Source organism: Balaenoptera borealis (genome assembly GCF_965194805.1).
Source record: "Balaenoptera borealis genome assembly, chromosome: 1".
Taxonomy (NCBI): Eukaryota; Metazoa; Chordata; class Mammalia; order Artiodactyla; family Balaenopteridae; genus Balaenoptera; species Balaenoptera borealis.
The window spans coordinates 163,600,616-163,624,673 of NC_138860.1; the positions used below are offsets into that span (position 1 = coordinate 163,600,616).

A 24,058-nucleotide genomic window follows, 5' to 3' on the forward strand; every position below is an offset into this window, starting at 1 on the left:
TTCAGTCCTCTAGTTCTTAACACCTCCCTACCTCTTTCTCATGAACTTCAGTAGCAACTGAAGTTTAATGAGCGCCTGTTATGTTACATATATTATGCTGGGTAATTCTGACTTAGCCTCATTCCCCACCCCCATTTGCTGCCACTTCCCCAAATGAGCATCACCCCAGGGTAAGCCCTGCCCTTAGTTGAGTCAGCCATTCGTGCACACACTACTAGGGAAAGATGGGGAGGGTGAGCCAGGACCTCTGCTAAGGACAAAGTTGTGGCACCAAGGTTGCCTTTTTATTTGTATAAAGGAAGGACTTGAGCTATTTTGGAATGAGCCTGCAGCCCTGCCCCTTCTCTAAGCCTCAGCAGCCTGGCACACAGTGAAACTAAGACCAGCAGTGACTTCACCTGCTTGCTACTTCAGAACAAGAGTCTTTGGTCTACCTTTGTCTTCTGTGAGATCCTTACTTGACTGAAAAGTGGCTAATATTCTTGTGTTCTCCAAGCCCAGATAGCCAAGATTTGGGTGGAGTTGAGCAGCTGCCTCAGGATCTGAATCTGGTATCCCAAAGGGGAAGAACTAGGGGAGCCAGGGGGCCCTGATCTGCCCACAGCACAGTCATCTGAAGGCCAGGGCCGGGTCCAGAACAGGATTCCCCAGAGGCCCCCTTTGCCCCTCAGCACCCAGACCTTCAGTTCGTTTGTAATATATCTACTTATATGTCTGCTTGGAAAGATCCCAGCTCCAGAGCTGGCCTCTCCCTCACACTCATCTATTGCCCTAGTTATCTCCATGAGTAGGGTTTCACCACCAGGTTGGGATTTTCCTTACTGGTTCAACCCATCCCTTGGGCAACTCCTCACATGTTTGTTTGTACTTTGGCTCCTCCAGTTGCTTAAAACCCCAGTTGGACAGCCTCTCCAGAGCCCGAGTTTCTAAAGCAGAGCGAGTGGATAATAAAACCTAATTGAGCCAACTAAAAACATTGATACCTGAAAATAGGCCCAAAGTGCAAGGAGACATTGCCATTTGAGAAGAGAGTTAAAGCCTGGGCAATGGTAAACATGGGAGGGGATGTCTCTCCAGCCTTCCAGCTGGGGCAGTAGCAGCATCAGGCCTCCCCAGGGACACACCTGATGCTTTCCCACCGTCACATTCCTCTGAGCCCCCTCTTCAGGAGTGGGTACCTGGGACGCCAAGGTCAATCAATGGAGCATTCCAAGAGCCCGTTTTTTTTCTTTACAGTGTGGAGGGGCAGTGGGACCAGGTTCTCTGGAGTCCTGCCGTCATCCTTGCCCAGATAACTAGTCATCCTGTGAACTGAGCCAGAGGTGCCTGAGAGGAAACAAGCCCCTTGGGGGGGCAGAGACTCCTTTTGTTCATTTGTTAAGTTCATCCAAATATTTTTTAGTGCCTTCCACGTGCCAGGCACAGCTAGGTTTGCAAATCTTGAGAATTAAGTGGACGTGAGATGGTGGGAGCAGACCCAGAGGTAAGGAGGTGCAGTAACACCTGGGCCAGCTGGAAGAGTTGTGTGGCCAGCTCCACCCAGCCCTGAGGGACACAGAGCTACTCGGGAGGTGCCGGCAAACTTGCATCAGTCAGAAGTGGTTCCCGGGACTTCCCTGGTGGACAAGTGGGTGAGACTTCCAGCTCCCAAGGCAGGAGGCCCGGGTTTAATCCCTGGTCGGGGAACTAGATCCCACATGCCGCAACTAAGAAGTCCTCATGCCGCAACTAAGACCCGGCACAGCCAAAATAATTTATATAAATAAATAAATATTTTTAAATAAATAAATAAGCAGTGGTTCTCCCCAGAGGTGACTCCCTGAAGTCTGGCCTTCAGGGGTCTGCTATAAGAAGAACAGGATTGGGGCTTCCCTGGTGGCGCAGTGGTTGAGAGTCTGCCTGCCAATGCAGGGGACACGGGTTCGAGCCCTGGTCTGGGAAGATCCCACATGCCACGGAGCAACTAGGCCCGTGAGCCACAGCTACTGAGCATGCACGTTTGGAGCCCGTGCTCCACAACGGGAGAGGCCGCGACAGTGAGAGGCCCGCGCACCGCGATGAAGAGTGGCCCCCGCGGGACTTCCCTGGTGGCGCAGTGGTTAAGAATCCGCCTGCCAATACGGGGGACACGGGTTCGAGCCCTGGTCAGGGAAGATCCCACATGCCGCAGAGCAACTAAGCCCGTGCGCCACAACTACTGAGCCTGCATTCTAGAGCCCGTGAGCCACAACTACTGAGCCCGTGTGCCACAACTACTGAAGCCTGCGTGCTCTAGAGCCCGTGCTCCACAAGAGAAGCCACCGCAATGAGAAGCCCGCGCACCACAACGAAGAGTAGCCCCCGCTCCCCGCAACTAGAGAAAGGCTGCGTGCAGCAACAAAGACCCAACGTAGCCAAAAATAAATAAATAAATTTATAAAAAAAAAAAAAAGAGTGGCCCCCGCTCGCCGCAACTGGAGAAAGCCCTTGCACAGAAACGAAGACCCAACGCAGCCAAAAATAAATAAATTAATTAATTTTTTAAAAAAAATTCTATGAGAACAAAGTTTAAAAAAAAAAAAAAAAAAGAACAAGATTACAGCTGAGCCCCCTGACCAGGCTACGGAGAGCGGAGTGGTGCGCTTCCTGGGTTTAGATCAGTAGTTCTTAATCTTTTTTAAGGATCATAGATTCCTTTGGAAATACAAAGATAACTGTGGACTTTCTCCTTAGAAAAGTATGCACGCATATGCTTTTTTTTTTTTTTGGCAGCGCTGCATGGCATGTGGGATCTTAGTTTCCCCACCAGGGATCAAACTTGCGCCCCCTGCAGTGGAAGCGGGGAGTGTTAACCACTGGACGGCCAGGGAAGTCCCTGCATATACATTCTTGCACACAATTTCAGGGGCTCATGAATCCCCAGAAGTGCATCCTTGGTTCCTGAGTGTTATGAGAATCTCTCCTTTAGACCTGGAGTCTGAACCTCTGCCAGGGCACTGCCTGCCAGGAACAGATGATTCAGCTCACTCTTCAAGGAGGAAAGCTGCTCCATCAGAGCAACTGCAGGACTCTGCCTGCCCCTCCCAGCCCAGGCAGGAATCTGGGCTTGACCCCCAGATTGGCCCTGCTGAACCCAGAGGCTGATCTTGGGATGAACCTCCCAGAAGCGGGAGTCTCCTCCCTCCCTCCCTCTGAGAGGAAAGCCAGTAAATCTGTGTCCAGCCTCAACTGTCATCCCTTTCCTCCACGTCCCTTCTGTTCCCCTCGCTGGGTCAGCTTGTGCTGGAAGGCTCTACAAAGGGAGCGCCCTAAAAGTAACCCATGTGTTGGGAAGTGAGGGTCAGACAAAGGTCAGGTTTTTGTCTTCCCTCTGCATTGTTTTTACATTTTTTTCTCCTTGGCATGATAACTACCTCTCCCTTCATCCCTCCATGCTGCCTGCTGGCAGCCTCGCCTCTAAGTTCTCTTGGTAGGAATGGGCCTGTGACCGCTCCCCACCCACTCCCCTTTCCACTATCAGACAGACAGAGCTCTCCCGTTGCAGGTGGGCCCTGGGAGGACCCTGGCCTCCCATCCGTCTCATCTCTTCTGAGAGCCTGCTCCGCCTGCCCGGTTTCTCATCTACACAGATAAGACACGTTCCGGTGGGGTCCTTCTATCTGCCAGTTGACTTCATTTTCTCCCTCTGCCTCCAGTCTGGACATCAGCTGTGCTTCCTTCTTTTGCCTGTGTCCCCGGCGGCAGCAGCGTCAGAGGGAACTCCCAGAGCTGACAGATGACTGGAGGGGAGCCGGGGCAGCCGCCAGCTTCCAGGGGCTGCGCTTGCAGCCTCCCTGACTCAGGCACACACGCTGGTTGCCCTCCACACCTTCAGGTGCGCAGGTAGGTCTACAGCTGGGATGGGGTGGGGCTCGGGGAATACTGGGAATGTTCTATTTATGGAGACATGCACAGACTAAAGTAGATGGGCGAGGAGCCAGAACTAACACAGACTACCAAGTAACCATCTAAGCTTCGCCTGGCTTTCTTTTTTTTTTTTTTTAAGGGAACGCTATTTATTTATTTTTTGGCTGTGTTGGGTCTTTGTTTCTGTGCGAGGGCTTTTCTCTAGTTGCGGCGAGCGGGGGCCACTCTTCATCACAGTGCGCGGGCCTCTCACTGTCGCGGAGCACAAGCTCCAGAGGCACAGGCTCAGTAGTTGTGGCTCACGGGCCTAGTTGCTTCGCAGCATGTGGGATCTTCCCAGACCAGGGCTCGAACCCGTGTCCCCTGCATTGGCAGGCAGATTCTCAACCACTGCGCCACCAGGGAAGCCCCCGCCTGGCTTTCTGATTTGGCTTATTGTCTGCTTCCCTCACACTCCTGAGCTGTCCCTCCAGCCTCAGCTGTCCCAACCAGGAAGCGGGAAAGGGGAGGCTTGTGGGAGGCTTGTGGGCTGTGTGGGAGGCTTGGGTCCTTCCTTTCACAAGGACACAGGGGCTGGGGAAAACCTTTGGGCCCCCCTCTTGACCTATTTGCCTTTGGAGACTGAAGTCCCCTTGAGAGGTGCTAGCTGGATGAGAACACTTCTTGAGTGTAGCGTTGGAGGGGAGGGAGCAATGGAGGGGCTGAGGCTCCTGGTGGTAAGGAGGGGTGAGGGTGGAGAAAGAAGTGGCCCCTATTGCCAAGGGGTCCTACCCTGCCTCACCTCGGCACCCAGGATTCTGAGCACAGCCCCGCTCATGCATTAAAGACCATGGCCAGAAGGGGCCCAGCCCAGACAGGGTCCAGGCTCTCCTCTGTATCACATCACCCTGGCAGCCATCACCTGTGAGATCCAAGTGCTGATGGAGGACCAACCCTTGACAACAGGGAAACATGCCCTGTTAGCCCTGGGAAATTTGGGGGCTGGGTTGTGCTCAGCCTCCCAGGGTTGGGCGGGAAGATAGGAATAAGGCCCCCCTCTCCCATCTCCAGGAGTTTTCTGCCTCGCATGGAAAAACTTGAACCTGGGCTTAGCAGACCCTTACAGATCTGATCCCTTTGTACTGGGGGAACCAGAGCTGGCATCCAGCTATCCAGGGTCTGAGAGGTACCTCCTGCCTTTAGCTCAGCTCTGATTTAGAAACAGGGTTGGGTCTGAACCCTGAAGAATCTGGACAAGGGGAGCCCTGACTTCTGACCCTCTCTGTGACCCAGCATTTCCCTGTCCTGGGTTCTGAGGAAGCCCATCACCCGCCACTCCCCACCCCCAGCACCTTCTGATGTCAAAGGCAAATGAGGCCACATCAGAGGCACCGGATATCTATTTCCTGTCACTGCACCTGCTCCAGCTCTGTCTCCCCTCGGGCCGGGGAATGCTGCTGTTGCCATGCCAACAACATTTACTCTCAGAGGGGCCGTTACCAGGCTGCAGGCCCCTTTGTGCCGGCCTCAATGCCACTCTGAAAGTATGACTTGCGGGAAGCAAAAGCCCAGCCCCTGGGACCCCTTATTCCATACAAGTTGACCCCCCTGCTCCCAGCCTTAGTTTACTCCTTTGCATAGCGTAATAATGGGAATCTCTGTTTGCAGCCCTCCCCTGGGCTGCCCAGGACCAGTCCCTCACTCTCTCGGGCTCCTGGCGTACCTCTCAGAAGATGTCTGTGACCAATAGTAGCCATCAGGCTGCTTTGCTCAGAGGTAGCTGTCCTAAGCCCAGGGACCCCAGCCTTTCCTGGTCCCTGTGACCAACCCTAACCTGTGACTACTCCTGGGCCCTGAGGCTGTCCCTTCTTTTCACCTGTGTCATGGCCCCTTCTACTTAACCAGTGCATGACCTTTCCTTAACCTTGACTCTTGAGCTGGTTGCTTCCTGCAGTGGTCTCCTCTCTCCTTTTTCTCCTACCAGTCCTCGTGCAGGTCCTGCTGGTGGCCCAGAACCTGGTGAGAAGCCAGCTGACCCCCGCTCCTGTCCAGGTAAGCAGCAAAGCAGTCTGTGAAGGAGGAGAGAGCCTCCTGGATGCCTTCACCCGTGGGAAGAGGGCCACAGCGTTCAAACCCTCCCACAGATGTGCCACAGCTTCCACTGCCACGGAGAGAGGCGTGCTAACCGGGAAGCAGAGCCTTTCAACCAAACAGCAGAGTGCAGCGCGGGGGAGAGCTACTGCGAGTGCAGGGGTAGGGCTGCTGTGGGGGACCAGGCAGGGTGCTGCCAGGAGGGGCTGCTGCAGGGTTGGAAGGGGTGTGACATTCAGGTACCTCCAGTAAGGTGCTGGGAGGGAGTCGGTGTTTGGGTTGCCCTGAGAGTTGAGATACGGCCCAGGACTGGCTGGCCACCCCTGATCCCCCTGGACTTGCAGGCACTCTCTTTACCCAGCCGATCCAACTCAACGCGTCCCACCACATGGCCTGGTGCAGCCTCAGTTGTGAGGGGAGAAGTGAAACCAGCCCCAGCCCTTAGCTGCAGGCCTCTAGCCCCGGACCCTGCTCTCTGCAGCGCTGCAGTGGCGGCCCACTCTGCCTGGAGCTCAACCAGTCGGCCTCGGGTGAGACAGTCCCCCCTAGCCTGCAGCTCTGAACCCCTCCTCCGTGGTCCTCCAACTCCAAGCCCCTCCTCCATTGCCCTCCACTCTGACTCTTCCTCCCATTGGCCCCATAAGTTCTGAGCCCCGCCCCACCTGTCCCCAGCCCTGAGCCTTGCCCACCCACTAGCACCCAGCTCTGAGCCCACCCTCTGACAGGCCCCCAACACCTGAGCTGTTTTCCCCAACGTCCCCAGCCTCTATCAACACCCCAACCTCTAAACCTTGTCAGGCTGACCCTTAGCTTTGAGGTCTACCCTCCTCCTCAGTGCCCCACCCCTTCTGGATTTCCCCTTCCGACTCCCCACCTTTCCCCGCCCAGCTGAGCCCAGCTGAGCAGTGCTCCCCTCCCCACAAGCTCCAAGGAAGACAGAGCAAGTTCCTGTGCGTCTCCAGGTGGCAGAGATGGGAGACTTTCAGGTTGTGAAGTCCACACACAAGATGCCCTCCCCTGGGGGGCGGCCTGGGGCTTTGCAGAGGAATTGTCCCCCAGCAGACGTGTCATAGCCCTTCCCCAGACAGCCCTGCTCTGCTCCCAGGCCTAGGCCGCCTGACCGTCCCAGAGGACAAGACACTTCCCAGTCCACCACTGGTGACCACCGCCTTGCCAGCCCCCAAGAGAAACATGAGTGTCTATCCACACCTGCCTGCTCTGGGAAGCGGAAGCAGGAATGGACAGCGAGGGGTGGCTGGGGCCAGTGGGACAGGCAGGATGGGGCTCCAGCCCCGCCTCTGTCTGGAGCTCACAGGGCTCCGCACCCCTTACCCTTCCCTTCACTCTCTCTTCAAGGGGAAAATCTCCTGCCAAGGCAGAAAGCTGTGGCCGAGTGCCCCGAGGGCTTGGACTTCTGTGAGGTGGACCTCTGCAGTGCTCCAAGGTTGGGTGCTGCCCTCCCTCAGAACTGCAGGCCTCTCTTCTCCCCACCTCGACTAGTGGGTCAGCAGCCGAATCGGGCTGGAGCTAGACCTGCTGGGGGCCAGGCTGCTCGACCCTCTTAGCTCCACATTATGCTGAAATCCAGGGCAGCGGCTGGAATCTTCCAAGTCTCTGTGACATGGCCCCTTGTTTCTGATCACCCTGTATGTTCTCTGGGGGCTGGCTGGCTGGCTGGCCTCATGGGGGTGGAGAGACGGGTCCAAGGAAGTTCAGCTCAGCCCACAACCCAACTTAACATTTTTTGTCTCTGTGAATGGGGGACAAAGGCAAGGGGAGGATGAATGGTCCCATCTCTCCTTGCAGGTGAAACGGTCCAGCTCAGGCTACACTGCAGGGCGCAGCCAGGCCTGCGTGACAGGGGTGCCCAGGTGTCACAGGGCTGTGGCTCAGCCCTGCTACCAGGAGTGCTGCCAAGCCTTGGCCTCAGGCAGCTGCCTCCAGCTGGATGAGAACCTCCACTTCAACGGGGCCGCACCAGGGGCCACCAGGAGGCCCCTGCCCTGGACCCTGGCTGGGGCTAGGCTGCTGCTCCTTTGCTCAGCAGAGTCAGGGAGCGGCAGGCAGGAAGTTCCCATAGGCCCTGCAGGTCCCCAGGCCCACCCCCAGCTCTGATTCCTGTAGCTGTATCTTTTTTTTTAATTAAAAAAAAAATTAATTTATTTATTTTAATTTATTTATTTTTGGCTGCATTGGGTCTTCGTTGCTGTGCGCGGGCTTTCTCTAGTTGCGGCGAGCAGAGGCTACTCTTCGTGTTGCGGTGCACGGGCTTCTCATTGCAGTGGCTTCTCTTGTTGCGGAGCACGGGCTCTAGGTGCGCGGGCTTCAGTAGTTGTGGCTCGCGGGCTCTAGAGTGCAGGCTCAGTAGTTGTGGTGCACGGGCTTAGTTGCTCCGCGGCATGTGGGATCTTCCCGGACCAGGGCTCGAACCTCTGTCCCCTGCATTGGCAGGCGGATTCTTAACCATTGCGCCAGCAGGGAAGTCCTTGTAGCTGTATCTTTAGTGAAAGGGATTTATCAAGTCCACAACTCTGTGCTAGAGGCTCCCAGGGCCTAGGCCTGAACATGATGCTCTCCAAGTGGGCAGGGCCTTAGTCCCATTCCCAAGGAGAGGCTGGGATTTGTCTGGAAAAACAGAACAGTCTCCTGTCTGACCCCCATCAAGTAGGAGGACCCCAAAGTCCTGCAGGGACAGTTTCTTCATCTATAAAAATGCCTGGTCCCGTCTACTTTTCCCAGATCCTCCCCAGACTTTGACACAAAGAGGGGGGCTGGAATTGGGGTTCCCCTGCTCTCCTGCAATGACCACCACCCCCTTTATCTTTAAGGGTCTAAATCAATCCCCTTTCTCCTCATCCCCCACACAGCTTTGAAACCAAATTCAAATAAACTTGAGCTCCATTTATGCTGTGGATATTTCCAGGAAAAGAAGAAGATTGGGAAGAAGGTGATGTCTGTTTCTGGAAGAGGTTTGCGTATACAAACTTGAACTGGTACCTAAGGCAGCAACTCTAAGCTTAGAGAAAAAGGAGTGAGGATGGGTTAGAAGTCACATGCTCACTCCTTCCCCTGCACTTACCCTTTAGTTTGGGTCAAAGCTTGAGAGAAAGAGTATTCATTAAGATAATTCACTAATTTAATAAACATGTTCTGAGGGTCAACTGTGTGCCAGAAACTACCCTGGGGTGATGAGGAAAAGACACAGCCTGTCTTCAGGGAGCTTACAGCTTAGTGAAATGGCCAATAGGCTGGGAGAGACCGGTCCTGGACTCCCTGATCTGAGCTGGCCCTTTTTGTCCATCTGGAGCAGCCTGCTTATCTTAGGTGGGAAATCGAGGCCCCAAAGGAGGAAGACCTTGCCCAGGTGCCTGTGGCCAGTGAATCGGGGGAAGGGGCCAGAGAACAACAAAGTACAGCCTCAGGCTGTCCTGAGAGCTGAGTGGCCCCCTCCCCTGAACGCTTTCCTCCCTGAGAAGGAGAGAGGATAGAGCCTCAGCACAGTACTGTGTATGAACAGGATCACACCCTTTGCAATGTGCATTCTCATCCTTTATCCCCAAACAGCCCCATGAGGCAGGCAGGACCAGGTGCTCCTGTCACACACACCTCACACACACAGCGCTGAGGCTTAGGGAGGGAAAGGGAGGCATGTGGCAGTGTCCATGGCACAGAAGTTGGAGTCACACTTTCAGTTGAGGCCCAATTTTGCCACTTTGCTAGCTGCGAGGCCTTGGTCAAATTGCTTAACGTCTCTGAGCCTCAGTTTCTCCACCTGGAAAATGGGGTAGTGGTTCTTCACAGTGTTGTTCTCCTTTAAGTTAGGATGGGGTAGTTAGCTGGGGAGGAAGTGTTCCAGTAGAGGCCAGTGTTGGCCTGCCTGGAGTGAGAGGAGTTGAGAATGAAACTGAGAAAGTGTTTATCCTTAAAGTGACCATCTTCCTTCCGGGCCCTGGGCGGGGAGCTCTGGCCCCATGACTTCCAGGACCGAGGGTGAGCCGAAGGCAAGTACTTAGGAAAAGCTTTCCGGAATAGGGAGCCCAGGGTAGCCCAGGACCTAAGGAGTTAACGGGGGCAGGGAGGACCCCCACCCCATCCCCGCACTGGCGTGGGCAGGCTGGGACTTACAGGCTGGCTGACCATCGTGTGGCGTGGGGGCTTCTGGGAAATGTAGTCTCTGGCTGGGCCCCGGGTCCGCGGTGTTCCGCACACCCAGCAGCGGTGACAGCTTAGGAGGTAGGCGGCGATGGCAGGGGTGTGGGAGCAGGTGCGGAGCAGGGAAACCAGGGCGGGGCTGGGCAGGAGGGGCTGGGCAAGCTGAGGGCTGGGACCCCTGTCCTGATGCTGTCAGAGCGGACACCCACGGCCTTCGGCTGACGCAATGGGGCCTGCTGGGCTGGGGGAGGGCCAAGGAGTAACGGGACACTTTCCCATCTCCAGGGAAAAAGGGACAGGACTGGGGTCCTTGATTAGGATGAGACGCTCCCTTCCTGAGATACGTGCAGATACACCGCTGACACTGCCCAGAGAGGTGCCAGCAGGACTAATACTGCTTCCCAAAAAGGAAGGCAGAGCCCCATCCCAGGAGCAATAGGACTTGTCCTCCTCTCCAGTAATGGAACAAGGCACCCCACGTCCAACAAATAGACTGGACCCCACTTAGAAGCGACTGGATGCCCTTCCAGACAAAGGGCGGTACAGCAAATTGTACCTCTCACCAGAGGCAAAGGGATGGCCCCTCTCCCTAGAAACTAAAAGGCCCATTCTCAGGGGAAGGGGGAGGGGGAGGAGGAGGGAGCGGATCGGGCCTCCTCCACCTTCTCCCAGCACAGAGCCCCTCCTCCCTGCCCCCAGCCCTCCCTCAGGCAGCTCCGTAACCTCCTGAGTGACTTGTTGACCTAAGGGGCTCCCATCTGCCCTCCCCCGGGGCGTGTCTGCTCAGCAGGGGCCAGCATGGACCAGTCTGTGGCGATCCAGGAGACCCTGGCTGAGGGAGAGTACTGCATCATCATATCCTTCCCTGCGGATGCCGAGCTCCCAGCCCCAGGGCCTGCCCTGCCTGGCCTTGGGAAGTGGAATGGCAGGTGTCTACGTGTCTGTCTGCTTGCCTCCCTCTCTCTGTGCCTTCAGGGGGAGATGGAAACCAGTACATACTAAGTACTTAGTCCTGGACTCTCTGCCGGGTGCTTTAAATACTCAGTAATCCTCCCACCCCCTGTGACGTTGGGGGTTACTCTCCCCATTTCACAGATGAGGAAGGGTCGGAGAGGTGAAACCACAGAGTGAATCTGTGTGGGTGAGGGCGGGGCGGGGCAGGGCAGGGCAGGGCAGGGCAGGGCAGGTGGGGCGGGCTGGGCTGGGCGAGGCCTGGGGCCCGGCTCGCTTTCGGTTTGCCTTGACCCTGCGCAGCAGGCGGTGCAGGGAGCGCTGTGTGAGGGAGAGAGCAGGCGGAGCCGCCTCCTGGGACTCGTGCGCTACCGCCCGGAACGCGGTGGCGAGGAACATGCGTCAGTGACGGGTTCAGTCCTTGCCTCTCTGGCCCTGGGTTTTATTATTCTCCACTGTCCCTCCAGCTGGACTTCATGCCCTCTAGGGCAGAGTCTGAGGCTTCTAGAATAATTGTAATAATGATAATTAATAGTTTTTGACCACTATAGGCCAAGCCCTCTGTATTCTTAGCTCATATAATCCTCAAAATTTGATGAGAAAACTTCTCAAGAAGACGGTTGAACATACTGCTCCAGATCTTGAGCCCCGTGGCCTGACTGTCTTGGGTTCAAATTTCAGGCTTTGTTACTTCTGAACCATGTCATCCTGAGCAAACCTCAATGTGTCCGGACTGAAGATTAAAATGAGTTACTACACGTAAAGTGTTTAAAACGCTGTGCAGCATATAGAAAGGGCTCCATAAATGCTGCTAGTAATACCCACATATTACACAGAAGCAGAGAGAGAATAATTAATATCTATCAAAGGTCTCACAGCCAGAAAGTGAAACTCAGGGTCTCAAGAGCTGGGAAGGTAGAGCCTTAGACATTTTCGAACCCACCACCCTCACCTTACAGATGGAAAAGCTGAGGTTCAGGGAGGGAGTGGGGAGGCTAAGATTGCCCTGTTCTTGTCACTTGCAGTGCTAGAACGCACCAGGGGGAGATCAAACGTGGGTTTTACTAACAAGGCAGGGGCTCCCCGAAATGAGGCAAGTTCAGCTTTGATGACCCAACAGTCTCTGGTGGGCGCCATGAGCAGAGAGGCGTGAGCACAGCCCCAGGAACCAAGGAGACAGTGCGAGCACCCCGAGGCTTCCCCGATGGGCCTGAGGGACGACTACAGGCCCCCTGTCCTCACTCTCCTTCCTGCCCTCAGTCTCTTCCTGTACACACACCGGAGGATGGCCATTACCGGGGACGATGTCTCCTTGGACCAGATCGTGCCGATCTCTCGGGATTTCGCTCTGGAAGAAGGTGCCACAGGGGGCTGGACAGGATGATCCCTCTCCTCTGGGCTCCCGGGTCATTTCTGCCCTTGTTGGGGGTGGGGCGGTGGGAGGAAGTATGATGCTCAGTTGCTAAGGGCCCTTTCGTTTCCCTGCCCACAGTGTCCCTGGATGGTGAAGTCTACTTTCTTGGTGAGTGGTCCTTTCAGTCTGAGTCCCAACTGGGGCAGGGGGAACAGAATCTGCAGAGAGAAGAGTGGTGTGAAGTAAGAGCACTTTCTGATCGCACGCAGGACCCTGCAGGATCAGGCCCCGGTCATCTCTCCAGTCACTCTCTTCCCTGCTTGCTGCACTTGGAATCCTCTACATTCCAAGCACCTCAAACGTGACACGTTTTCACCACGGAGCCCCTGCACACGCTACTTCCTCCTCTTGAAAGCCCTCACTCCTCTTTTCGCAGAGCCAGTCATCCTCCAGGGCTTCAGTTCACACTGACTTTCCTCAGGAAGCCTTTGTTGAACTCCTGAGAGTGTCTGTATCCCGAAAGTGTTTGTATCTCACTCATACACATTCCTTTGTCTCGTCCTTACCATCTCTCTGTCACCTACAGTGATTTAATTATTTATAGTGACCTATCTAATGTCTGTGTTCTTTGCTAGACTGTAGTCGTAATAGCAGAGGTAGTAATAATAATAATACTAGAAATGAATATTTAATCAATGATGACCTCGTGCCAGGCACTATGCGAACGAGCTTTACACACATCACGTGGTGCTTTCCTCACACTTCTGTGAGGTCATCACTGCTTTCATCCCCATTTTATGGACGAGGTGATGGAAGCCCAGAGAAATTAAGTAATTTAGCAAGTGGTGGGACAAGGATTCAGACGCGGAATCCAGACTCTGGAGCCCACGCTCTTGATCAGTCTGCTGCATTGCTCCTACTCATGCATTAGCTCGGCATGTGTTTTGGGTGCTCGCCATGTGCCTGCTGGGTGCTGCGGTGACGCTATGAGCCAGACACCATCCACAGTCTAGCTCCCTGAAGACAAGGCCATGTCTGATGTCTTCAGCATGGTGTTCCCTGTGACTAGCGTGTGCCTGGCACAGTCAGGGAGACTGACCGACGGACGGCCCCCCTGTCCGCCTCTGTGTGCTTTTCATTCCACTGGTGGGGCGGGGGTAGACTACAGGTTGAGAACTTGGTCTCTTCTGGCTCCATCCAGAAGGCTACGGCGAGGCTTACTGAATTTTCAGAGCTGAGGTCCACCCCCTTTGTAGACTGAGGGTGATGTTAATTTGGAGCTGGGGGTACAGAGGGCTCCCTTATTGCCCCAGCTTAAGGGCCAAAGGGGCTTTGGGAGCTTGGGCTGTTGACGTTCCATGCTGGGGGCTCCAGCCTAAAGATGCACCTAAGCATCCTGGAGGCCAAGGGCTCATTTCCTGCCTCCCCTGTGCAGGCTCAGATGTCACCGTCCAGCTGGACACAGCGGAGCGCAGCCTCGTATTCCAGCTCCCCTTTGGTTCACAAACCAGAACATTTCTCCAGGAAGTCGCCAGGGCCTGTCCAGGTAGGTAAGACCGCAGGCTCCCGGGGGAAGGGGGGGCTGGGCACTGACCTCCCCACCACCAGTTGACTTTGCACCCTTTGGACTTACACTCCACAGTTTCTGTGCCCTCTCCAAGCTGCTGGCACGAGGCCACAGTGCCCCCAGGCCACCAGCCGGCCACGGTGTTTGCATTTCTGTTTTCCCGTTTCTGGACCCGAGTTTTAACTCCAGCAGGGCCCCTTTGCCCTCCTTGCTCTGGGCAGGGCTGCACGGGGTGAGTTGTGATTCTCATGCAGAATCTTTTAAAAGTTAGCAGGGTCAGCAGCTTCTAGAGGCCCACCTTCCCTCTCCCTGACAACCACAGCTAGAACCAAAGGAAGTCTGTCATAAGAGCTCTCCTGCCCTTGTACTCTGCTCTGTCCCCCACCACAGCTGAGAAAATGGTCTAGCTTTAACCTAACAGTGAGCAGTTAGTGGCCTCTAGGGCAGAATTTGTTTAGACTGGGCGATCAGCCAGGCAGGTAAAGAAGAGTTTGTTCAGAGCAGAGAATCAGCCAGAGAACATGCAAATTCTAGCCACCAGGTGCTGGGGCTTAGCTGTTTACCCAACGCTGTCACTTATTTCCTTTCTAGCTAACATCTTGGCTCTGCAGGAATTGGGGGTGGGCTCCCCTTCTATCGTGGTCTCATCATGGAGCCTGAATGTCTGGGGGCTCCAACTTAGTTTGCCTGGTGTGCAGGAAGGGTACTGACTGTTGATGCAAACTGGGCAATGTGGGAAAAGGAAACAAGATTATAGAGCTTTGAACGCCGAGTTAAAGGGTTGATCCTATAAGCAGGGGAAATTTATCTCCAAACCTTCAACTAATAAGGATAACCTGTTTTATGATTATTATTGGTAGTTGTAGGAGAAGTAATAATAGTAGTAACAGCAAAGAGCATGGACTTTGAAGCTATACAACCTCTTGCATTTGAAGCCTATCTTTGCTGGTCTTTAGCTGTGTGACTTTGGGCAAACCACCTCACCTCTCTGAACCTTGGTTTTGTAGACTTTTTTTTTTCTCCCAGTTTTATTGAGCTCTAATTGACATACAGCATTGTGTAAGTTTAAGGTGTGCAGCACAATGATTTCACTTACATCACGAAGTGGTTTCCACAGTATGTTTAGTGAACATCCATCCTCTCATAGAGATATACAATTAAAGACATAGAAAAAAATATTTTTTCCTTGTGATGAGAACTCATGATTTACACTCTTAAAAACTTTCTTTCATATAACACAGCAGTATTAAATATATGTATCATGTTGTTGCACCCCTAGTACTTATTTATCTTTCTTTTTTGGGGGGGGCATACCATGCAGTTTGCAGGATCTCAATTCCCCGACCAGGGATTGAAGCCGGGCCACGGCAGTGAAAGCCTGGAATCCTAACCACTAGGCCACCAGAGAACTCCCTATTTATCTTATAACTGGAAGTTTGGACCTTTGACTGCCTTCACCCAATCCCCTTTTCCCCCACTTCATCCCTCCCTCTGGTAACCACAAATCTGATCTCTTCTTCTATGAGTTTGCTTGTTTGTAGACTTCTATATGTAAAGAATATCTTCCTCATGGAATTGTGAGACTTAAATGAGGTAATACATGTGAAAGTGCCCAGCACATAGTAGGAGCTCAGAAAATATTTCCTTAGCTAACATTCATTGTGGACTTATTGTGTGTTAGACACTGTTCTGAGGACTTTTCAGCACATTATCTCATTTTCCTTACCACAGCCGTTCAAGGTAGGTATTATCAGTGTGTTCATTTTACAGGTGAGGGAACTGAGGCTCAGGGAGGTTAAATGCCTTACCTGAGTACCGAGCTGGTAAATAATAGAGCCAGGATTAGACAGGATTAGAGAGTCTCCTCCAGAGCCTGAGCTCTTGAGTATTGCTCTAATTCATCCTAAACTCATGCCAACCCATCCCATCTACACTGCTCAGGGAAGACTTCATGTAGGAGGTGATGTTTAAGCTGAGACTTGAAGGATGAGTCAGGTTTTTTTCCCAGGCAGCCAACATGGGAAAAAAGACAGTCGGAGTTAAGAGCAGAGAACTGGGTGGGATTGAAGTTGGGGTGGGAGGAGGCTGTGGAATGAGCTGAACCAGGACAGGCCAGCAGAGACAGCGCATGAAGGGTCTTAAATAACCAACAAAGAGCTTGGATTTTGCCCTGTAGCTTGTGGGGAGCTGATGGAGCTTTAAACTGAGGAATAACGAGGCAGGATTTGCACGTTAGGAAAGTTCCTCTGGCAACTGGTACAGAAGGGGAGAACCTAGAGCAGGGAGATCAATGGGAATGTATTGCAGTGGTTGAGGCATAAAAAATGAGGCTTGGACCAGGGCCCAGTCATGGGGGTGGGGAGGAGAGGATGGACTGGAGAGATCAAACCGATGAGAATGAAGGCACCACGGGAACACTGAGTTTGGGTTGTGTTCACAACTTTACTCTCTGTGGTTACAACAGTGCCTGGCACGTAGTAGGCGCTTAACATATATTTGTTGAATGGATGAACAGAGCTTGGTGCCCGGCTGTGAGAATGAAGGAGAGGGAGCAGTCGAGGATAATTCCCCTCTTTTAGGCTTAGGTATCTGTCTGTCGGTTCCCTTCCCTGCTCTTCCTTCTGGGGTCCACACCTGGGGTAACCAGCAGGCAAACTGCACTAACTCAGCTTCTTTGAGCAGCTATCATGATGTGGACTTCCTCCGGGAGGGGTGTGGGTGAGATGGGACTCTCAGAGCTGACAGACTCTTGGAAATCCACCTGCCCAACCCTTGCATTTTACAGATAAAAGGATCAGAGTCCAGGATGAGGTTACAGGTGAAAGGAACGAGTTTTTCCCCACCCAGTCCTTGGTGGGTAATGTGCAGCACAAAAGGTCAGGGAGTGGAAGTGACTTGGTCAAAAGATCACAGTTAGAGGAAAGAATTAGCCAACGTTAATTGAGTACCTACTGTGTGCCATATATTTTTCTAGACAGCTAGACAACACACAACAACCATGTTTTTCTGTTTAGTCTTTTGAGCAATACTAAAGAGTATCCTGTTTTACAGATGAGTAAACTGACAAGAGAGTAAACTGACATTTTAGTAACTTACCCGAGGTCATTCATCAATTGAAGTAATAGGACCAGGTTTGGAACCCCAGGTTATAACTCCAAAGCCCATGGAGTCCAGAGATTTCAGTTCAGATCCCAGCTCTGCCACTTCCTAGTTGTGAATGTGAACAATATATTTTATTTCTTTGAGCCTTGGCTTTATTATTTGTACAGTGGAAATATGAACTTGCCTTACTACTCCAAGAGTTTTGTGAGGATCAGATGGGTTAATAGCATGTAACTGCTGAAAATAATTTAAAAGCTGTGTCTGGCAGTGCCATAGTCAGTCCTACAACCCAAGTCTCTTCATTTATGTTGCCCTTGCAAATCCAATTCAGTTCGGTCAGGTTCATGCTGTTCTACAAGGAGAACAGGCAGGATAGCATAGGAAACAGCAAGTGTTTAGAAGTCAGGCAGACCTGGGTTTGAGTGAGAGGCAGAGAAGACCCAAGAATTTCTAGGAAGGAGTGGCAATCTTGTTCAGAGGGAACCAGAGGACTCGTCTTGAAGGCATATTTCATAGCAGGCACACTGCTTTTACTTAGAGTGTGTTTTTTGGAGAGGCTTGCGAGTTGCTGATGGAGATTATGGGTAGTTAAAGCCCCCAACCCGCTCCCTAGTACTAATATCTATTTGAGTTCCCACTCTGCCACTCACTCTGCGACCTCAGACTTCACCTCTCTGAGCTCAGTTGCCGTGGGATAGTAGTTGCCACGGGATAATCGTTCCCTTACTCGTAAAGTTAGTTGTGAGAATTAAGGACGTAATATACAAGTGAAGCATAGACCTCGGCACATAGTTACCACCAGGTCGCAGGAGTGGTGCTTGTCTATCTTGGTACAGCACTTTCGTTTTCATATTTATTATTGTATTTGAATCTCAGGCCCACACTGTGCGCCAGGGAAACAGGCTTGGAGCCTCCCCGGAGAGGCTGAGCGATTTGCTCACGGACAGACAACCTTGCGGAGGTGGAACCGGCTCTTCAAGTCCGTGGCTCAGTGTTCCCTCCTTTTTCCTTCCACAGGTTTCGACCCCGCGGCCCTGGATCCTAAGTTTCTGTGGCTGTCTCGATACAGGCGCAAGGAGCCGGAGCCCGAGTCGCCCACGCCGCGCGGCTGGAAGTCAGCCGCGGGCACCCGGCCCGGGCGTGCTATAATTGGCGGAGGCAGGTATCGGTCTCGGAAGGCGCGAAGGGGATTGGAGAGGGCCAGGCTTCAGGGGCGGGCCCCGTTCTCTTTGGCGGCGGAGCTATGGAGCAGACCGGCCTTCGATTGGCGAGGGTGGCACGCGGGGGCGGGCCCCTCTGGGGGGGTGGAACGGGGGGGCGGGGCTCCGGGCGGCGTGATGAAGAGCTTGAGGAAGCAGGCAGAGAAATGTCCGCCGCCGCCGGCTCTCGGGAGAGCGAATCTGCAGGTCCGGCGGGCGGTGGGACGCTGGGCTGGGGATCTGGGGCGGTGGCGGGCCAGACCCTCGGGCGGGCAGGATCTGTGGGTTGGCTGGCGGACGCTCGGGGCAAAGACCAAGGTCCTGGCCCTACGGAGGCGGAGACATTGGGGCTGAAGTGCTGTGGGGATGTTAGTTATTCTTAGCCGGGCGTGATGCGGGCAGGCGGGGGCCAGTGGGGTACTCAGGAATCCCGAGGCCGGGGTTGTGGTAGTAGTAAAGCTCCGTTCCTGACTTCGCTGTGTGACCTGGGGCGGGTGGCTGCCCCTCTCTGAGCCTCAGTTTCTCCATCCTGACCTTCGAGTTTGACTTGTGTGGAGGTGCACTCCGCATGACAGAGCCTTCCTTTGGGTGAGGACTGGTGTGTGTACTGGGGCTGCCTGGCTCTCCTGTCGGTCCTCAGCCCCTCTGAGACATTGGGCTGTGTGCAGACCCGGAGTCCGGGAGAGCCCTGTCCACCCTGGGCCTGGAGGCCACAGTGAGGTTACAGGTGAAGGGGATTAGGTTTTTTTTTTCCACCCAGCCCTTGGTGGATAACTTTGTGCAGCACAAAAGGCCAATTGTTGAGCAGGAGGTTGTCTTCTGGAGAGTGAGAGGCCCAGGGCTGAAATTTGGGTCAGGCTGGTGCTTTGGGAGGACCTGCAGACCTCTGTTTTCTGTCTAGTTCCTAGGTTTTCTGCCCGGGGCTCCCTGGTATTTTTTTTCTCCTGGGTGTGCCCATGCAGCCCCTGTTACGTCTGAGCTTTGGCATGACCACTAGTACCCACTTGTGCCCCTTTTCTCAGCCATTTGCTAGGGAACTGTCAAGTAGCCGTGTAAGTGTGGGCCGGCGCTCCACTTGCTCTTAAAAGGCTCGGAAACTATGAGGGGCTGGGGGAATAGCACGTTGCACAAGTTTGTAAAATGGGAGGAAACTAAGCGAGCAAAGGACTTCCTCCGTGCTTGTGCTTTTCCTTCATTGCAGCCTCTGCAAGGTGCAGTCGCAGCACACGATGGTGCTGATAGTTTGCATCTCTCATGGGCTTAGCTCATTTGAAGGGCTGACCTTGAGAGAGCTGTTGCATCAGTTTCCATGACATTCTGGGCTCTGGTACTGGGACAAGTGAGAGCTTAAGATTAAGTACATATCTTCCCTTTGCCCCTTCGAAAGGGGAGCGTCCAGACAGTTGGCAGAGGACAGGCTCGATGGCAGCAGAAAGAGGTGGGTTCTGTTTTCTCAGCCAGCACGCCAGAGCCTGTCGGAGCGCCTCATCTCCTAAGTAGAGGGAAGTCTTCTGTGAGAAGTCGGGACAGCTCTGAAGCAGTTATCTGCCGCTGGGTGATAAATGCAAAGTGATCTCAGAATCTTCTGTAACCTTTCAAAAATCCGAAACTAGCCACTTGCTGGTGAGGAGTTACTGTCAAGGTTTTGGTTTCATTTTTAATTTGAAATGATTTGTCCCCATCGTAATACCTACAATACGTGGGGTTACACTACTAAATGCTAAGTTGCTCATGTTAAAATTGGTAAGAAATGGCACCAAGCCCCCAGTTCTGTTTCGGTCAGCTCTGCTTCCAGAGTTACTTTGGCCTCAGAGGAGAGTCACATCATCTACAACAGGTTGGGGGAACCCTTTGGGCCTCCTCTGGATGTCCCTGAACCCCAAGGGCAACAGATAGCGAATTTGATGCTTCCTATATGCACATGATCAAAATTCCCACTTCCTGATAGCCCAGGGAACCAACTCAAAGACTGCTTTAAAATGCTGTTTGTGATGCACATCAGGATAAACAGGGCTTCCCCAAAGAGCTGACAGTCTGACAGAGACGGATCTGATGATTCATAGAGGTAAGAGAGTGTGGGATCGGCTCAGCAGGACGGGGGACCTTGTGAGGCGAGCCAAGGGTAAGAGCCCCTCAGAGGCCTAGGTATTTGGGGGGCAAAGTGAAGCTGGTTTTCAGTCCTTGCCTTTGTCTTGGTAGAGAAAGGAAAGATCTCACTTGGATGCATCTCTCCAAAAATGTCCGTTCTTTTCCTTGATTTGTCTTTCCTGCATTCAGGAGTGTCAAGCCAAGCTTGGTAGGAATTGCAGAAAAGTGAAATGCAGAAGTTTTAGATTGGGGTTGGTGTCATTTCGGGTTCAGACCAGGATCTTTGAGCTAAGTTGTGATGCTGAAGTGAGATGTAAAGCTTCTGGTCAAGTGGCAGGCTGTTCCATCTGATTCTCTTGGCCTCTTCAGACTCCCAGACCTTGCATGGGTCTCAGACAAGTAGCTGTTGTAAGTAGGGGCTTTTCTGCTTCTTCACTTATTTAACTGCTCTTCTTGGTGTAGCTTTTTCTTTCCTTAAAAAGAAATAAGGAGAAATGCCTTCCTGTTTCTGTCTAACAACTGAAGGTCCTCTTATCCCTTGGGGAATCCTTCATCGGGCTCAGTACTCACCCATGTCATTGTGTAAAATATTCACCTGCCTCATCCCAGACACATGCAAAGACTTGGAGCTGTGTTCTGAAGGATTCTGAGCTAGGTACTAGAAAGGAAACAGCTACTCAGAAGTCCCATTGGGCTTTTCTGGGCTAATTTAACAACATGGCAACAACGAATAAATTTTGATGTTTTGAAGTGGTTTTCTTATTCCATGGCTGATTGAAAGCGAAGTAGCTTGGTAGTAACTCAAATTCAGAATGAGATGTGCTATGAGTATTTTTTCCCTTGGACCCAAGAAATAAAGCATTAAAATCTGTCTGGCCTGAGAAAGGAAATGAATGCTATTTATAACTCAGGGTAGCATAAAGGGTAACCTAGATTACCAGGGCAGAAGCCAGTGAGAATGTCAGAAAAACAGCCCCTGGGTTAGTCAGTCTCTTAATACGTAAAGTCTGTGTGACTGACGTACCCTTTTAGCACAGAGAAAATGAATTTTCCTAGATGATTATCCTACACGTGGAAATCTTGCCCATCATCTCCACCTTTGTGGGAAGCTCTGCAGGCTCGTAAGCAATTTAATTTGGCCCACTTTGTTCCTTTAAACAAAAGAGAACGGTGTTCCTTTTTCTTCCTCCTTCTGTTGTTCCCTTCTCCGTTTCCCTCTTCATCGCATCTAACCTTGTGTTTGTTTCTAGAACAGGAGAACCCCCTGAAGACTTTTCTTTCCTTCAGAAAACAGTTTGTTGTGGAATTCTACAGTGGGAGCCTAGAGCAAGCGAGGTGACCCACAAACGTTCACTTAGAAGGGGCGTTTTGCACAGAAAAGTCCTCGGGGACAGAAGGTTCAGGAAGAGGGAGACATCAATATTTATTAGCAGAAAGACAGTTTTGGGACATAGAAGCTCACTGGCTCACTTGTTTTCTTTGCTGCTTAAAATCTACTGTAACAAACTTGTAGATTTTACAAGTGGTGCGTATGTGAACTAAAGCTCCAAATGTGAATGATGAGGATTTGAACAAAGTGTATGTCTACGTGGCTGGATACTTTAATTTTTATTTTTGTTACTGCACCTTGGTATCATACTGGACATGTGTCTTGACTTTCCTCTCTTCCATCTGTAAAATGGGAGTGAATGTTTGCCTTCTAGAAGGTCTCACAGGACCGAAGGAATGCTCATTTAGGGGTGGTTTCCTCTGGGAAGCACATTTAGGAATTGCAAATGCCCACCTCTAAGAGCTTAGAAACTGGCTGCCCTCTTCAGGGCCTTTCCTAGGCTGGTTTCTTCCAAATTGCTACGTTCATTCTCTTCCTCACTCCTTCCCTCCCTCCAGTTTCTTTTCTGTCAATATAATCCCTAAAAACCTCAGTCATCCTTGACTCTTCCCTCTCCTATGTCTAATAACCAAATTCTGTCCATTCTTCTTCTGCAATTTAAAAATTTTTTGAAAATTAAAAAAAAAATTAAATCCTCATAGTTCATGTTGGTATCCTCTTACTTGAACTAGTGCAGTGGTGTCCTTACAAGTCTTCCTCCCCTGTCTCCTCCTCCCTGGGGCTCGCCTTAGAATGTAACTATTTTGTTTGTGAACGTGAATGCTGCGCCACCCCTTGTAGCCTGAGGAATAAAGTTCAGATTCTTCAGCGTGGCATTCAAGTCCTGCGTGGCCTGGCCTCAGCCCCCCTTCTCAAGTCTTATCTTCCCCAGCTCACCTTCATTTCCTCTTACTTCAAACCCGACTGCTTATTATTTCTGGGTAAAACCGTCTGCTTTTTCATCTCTTTGTTGGCTGTTCATTCAGCTACATTTTTACAGGCTCGAACTTGCTGCTTTTCGTATTTTGCGTCCTCTCTCCTCCCCAAATGCCAGCCTAATGCCTCGTACATCAGTAGGTGCTCAAAAATCTGTTGTCTTTCGAACTCTCTAGACCCATACATTTCCTAGCCCGAGTGCTTTGTTGCCTGAAGGACGCCTGCCCCCTTCCTCTTTAAGCGGGCTCTGTACTTCTTTCTACCCCCAACCCTTCCTGGTTTGCTCTTGCCACTTCTCTTTCAGCTTTATCACCAGACCACAGACAGTTCACAGAAGGCCCAGTGAAGAGAGAGCCTGGAGGAAAAAGTCATGTCTCCAGTAGCCTGTGACCACTGCAGCCTGTGGCTGAAAAGTAATTGCACAGTCGTCGTCTTTCTCTTTGAGCTAAACTAGTGATATTTAGTCCTTGCTAACCTAAATTGGATTTGCACAGGGGACAACTTGGATTCTGAGTCCGGGGCTTAACAGGTTTGCAGGGCATGGGATGCGTTTTTAGAGATGTCTCTGCCCATGTTAATTGTTAAAATCTGTGGTACTTTTTTTAAAGCCATGAGATTATGAGAAATGTTTAAAATGAAAAGAAAGTGAGGAAGAGAGAAAGAAAAGGGAGGGAGGGAGGGAGGGAAGGAGGAAAGGAAGGAAGGGACTAAGAAGCATGGTTATTTGATTTTTAAAATTTATTTATTTATTTATTTATGACTGCGTTGGGTCTTTGCTGCTGCACGCGGGCTTTCTTTTTTAGTTGCGGCGAGCGGGGGCTACTCTTCGTTTCGGTGTGCGGGCTTCTCATTGCGGTGGCTTCTCTTTTGCGAAACACGGGCTCTAGGTGCGCGGGCTTCAGTAGTTGTGGTGCGTGGGCTCAGTAGTTGTGGCTCACGGGCTCTAGATCACAGGCTCAGTAGTTGTGGCTCACAGGCTTAGTTGCTCCGCAGCATGTGGGATCTTCCCGGACCAGGGCTCGAACCTGCGTCCCCTGCATTGGCAGGCGGATTCTTAACCACTGCGCCACCAGGGAAGTCCCCGGTTATTTGAGTTTTACGAAAGTAACAGAACTATTTGGGGTGGTAGCCAGGCTGAAACAGGAATCATTGGCTCTTTCCATTCTTTTTAATGCTGGGTGCCCCGTGCTATGGGCTTCTCTCAAGAGATCCCTGCCCAGTGTGTGCTATGTACTTAGCTCTCCTTTGGAGTCAAATCCAAACCCCACGTGGCATTCAAAGTCTTACAGTTTGGCCTTACATATAATAAAAATCTATTCCTAATAAATTAAAAAAATAAAATTGTATTTATAAATAAAAATTGATTACTGTTATGACTATTATCA

The 24,058-nt window shown here is 52.1% G+C and overlaps 2 protein-coding genes across 2 annotated transcripts in view; both read left to right on the forward strand.

Annotated features, from left to right (window-relative positions):
• The first annotated feature begins 3,760 nt into the window (after positions 1 to 3,760).
• Positions 3,761 to 9,929, forward strand: LOC309627548 (uncharacterized protein). Its single transcript, XM_082389634.1, has 5 exons — positions 3,761 to 3,861; positions 5,849 to 5,916; positions 6,009 to 6,117; positions 7,312 to 7,376; positions 7,762 to 9,929. Exons 3-5 carry the CDS (start codon positions 6,009 to 6,011, stop codon positions 8,068 to 8,070), a joined length of 483 nt encoding a protein of 160 aa, XP_082245760.1. The 5' UTR covers positions 3,761 to 3,861; positions 5,849 to 5,916; the 3' UTR covers positions 8,071 to 9,929.
• A 274-nt stretch (positions 9,930 to 10,203) lies between these two features.
• The window catches only part of INPP5B (inositol polyphosphate-5-phosphatase B), a 43,314-nt gene continuing 29,459 nt past the window's right edge, over positions 10,204 to 24,058 (forward strand). Inside the window, 8 exon segments of the mRNA XM_082387651.1 lie at positions 10,204 to 10,219; positions 10,898 to 10,962; positions 11,365 to 11,459; positions 12,319 to 12,416; positions 12,551 to 12,580; positions 13,848 to 13,958; positions 18,099 to 18,281; positions 18,284 to 18,487. Of these exon segments, the coding sequence (XP_082243777.1) occupies positions 10,906 to 10,962; positions 11,365 to 11,459; positions 12,319 to 12,416; positions 12,551 to 12,580; positions 13,848 to 13,958; positions 18,099 to 18,281; positions 18,284 to 18,487 (778 nt within the window). The 5' untranslated portion in view covers positions 10,204 to 10,219; positions 10,898 to 10,905.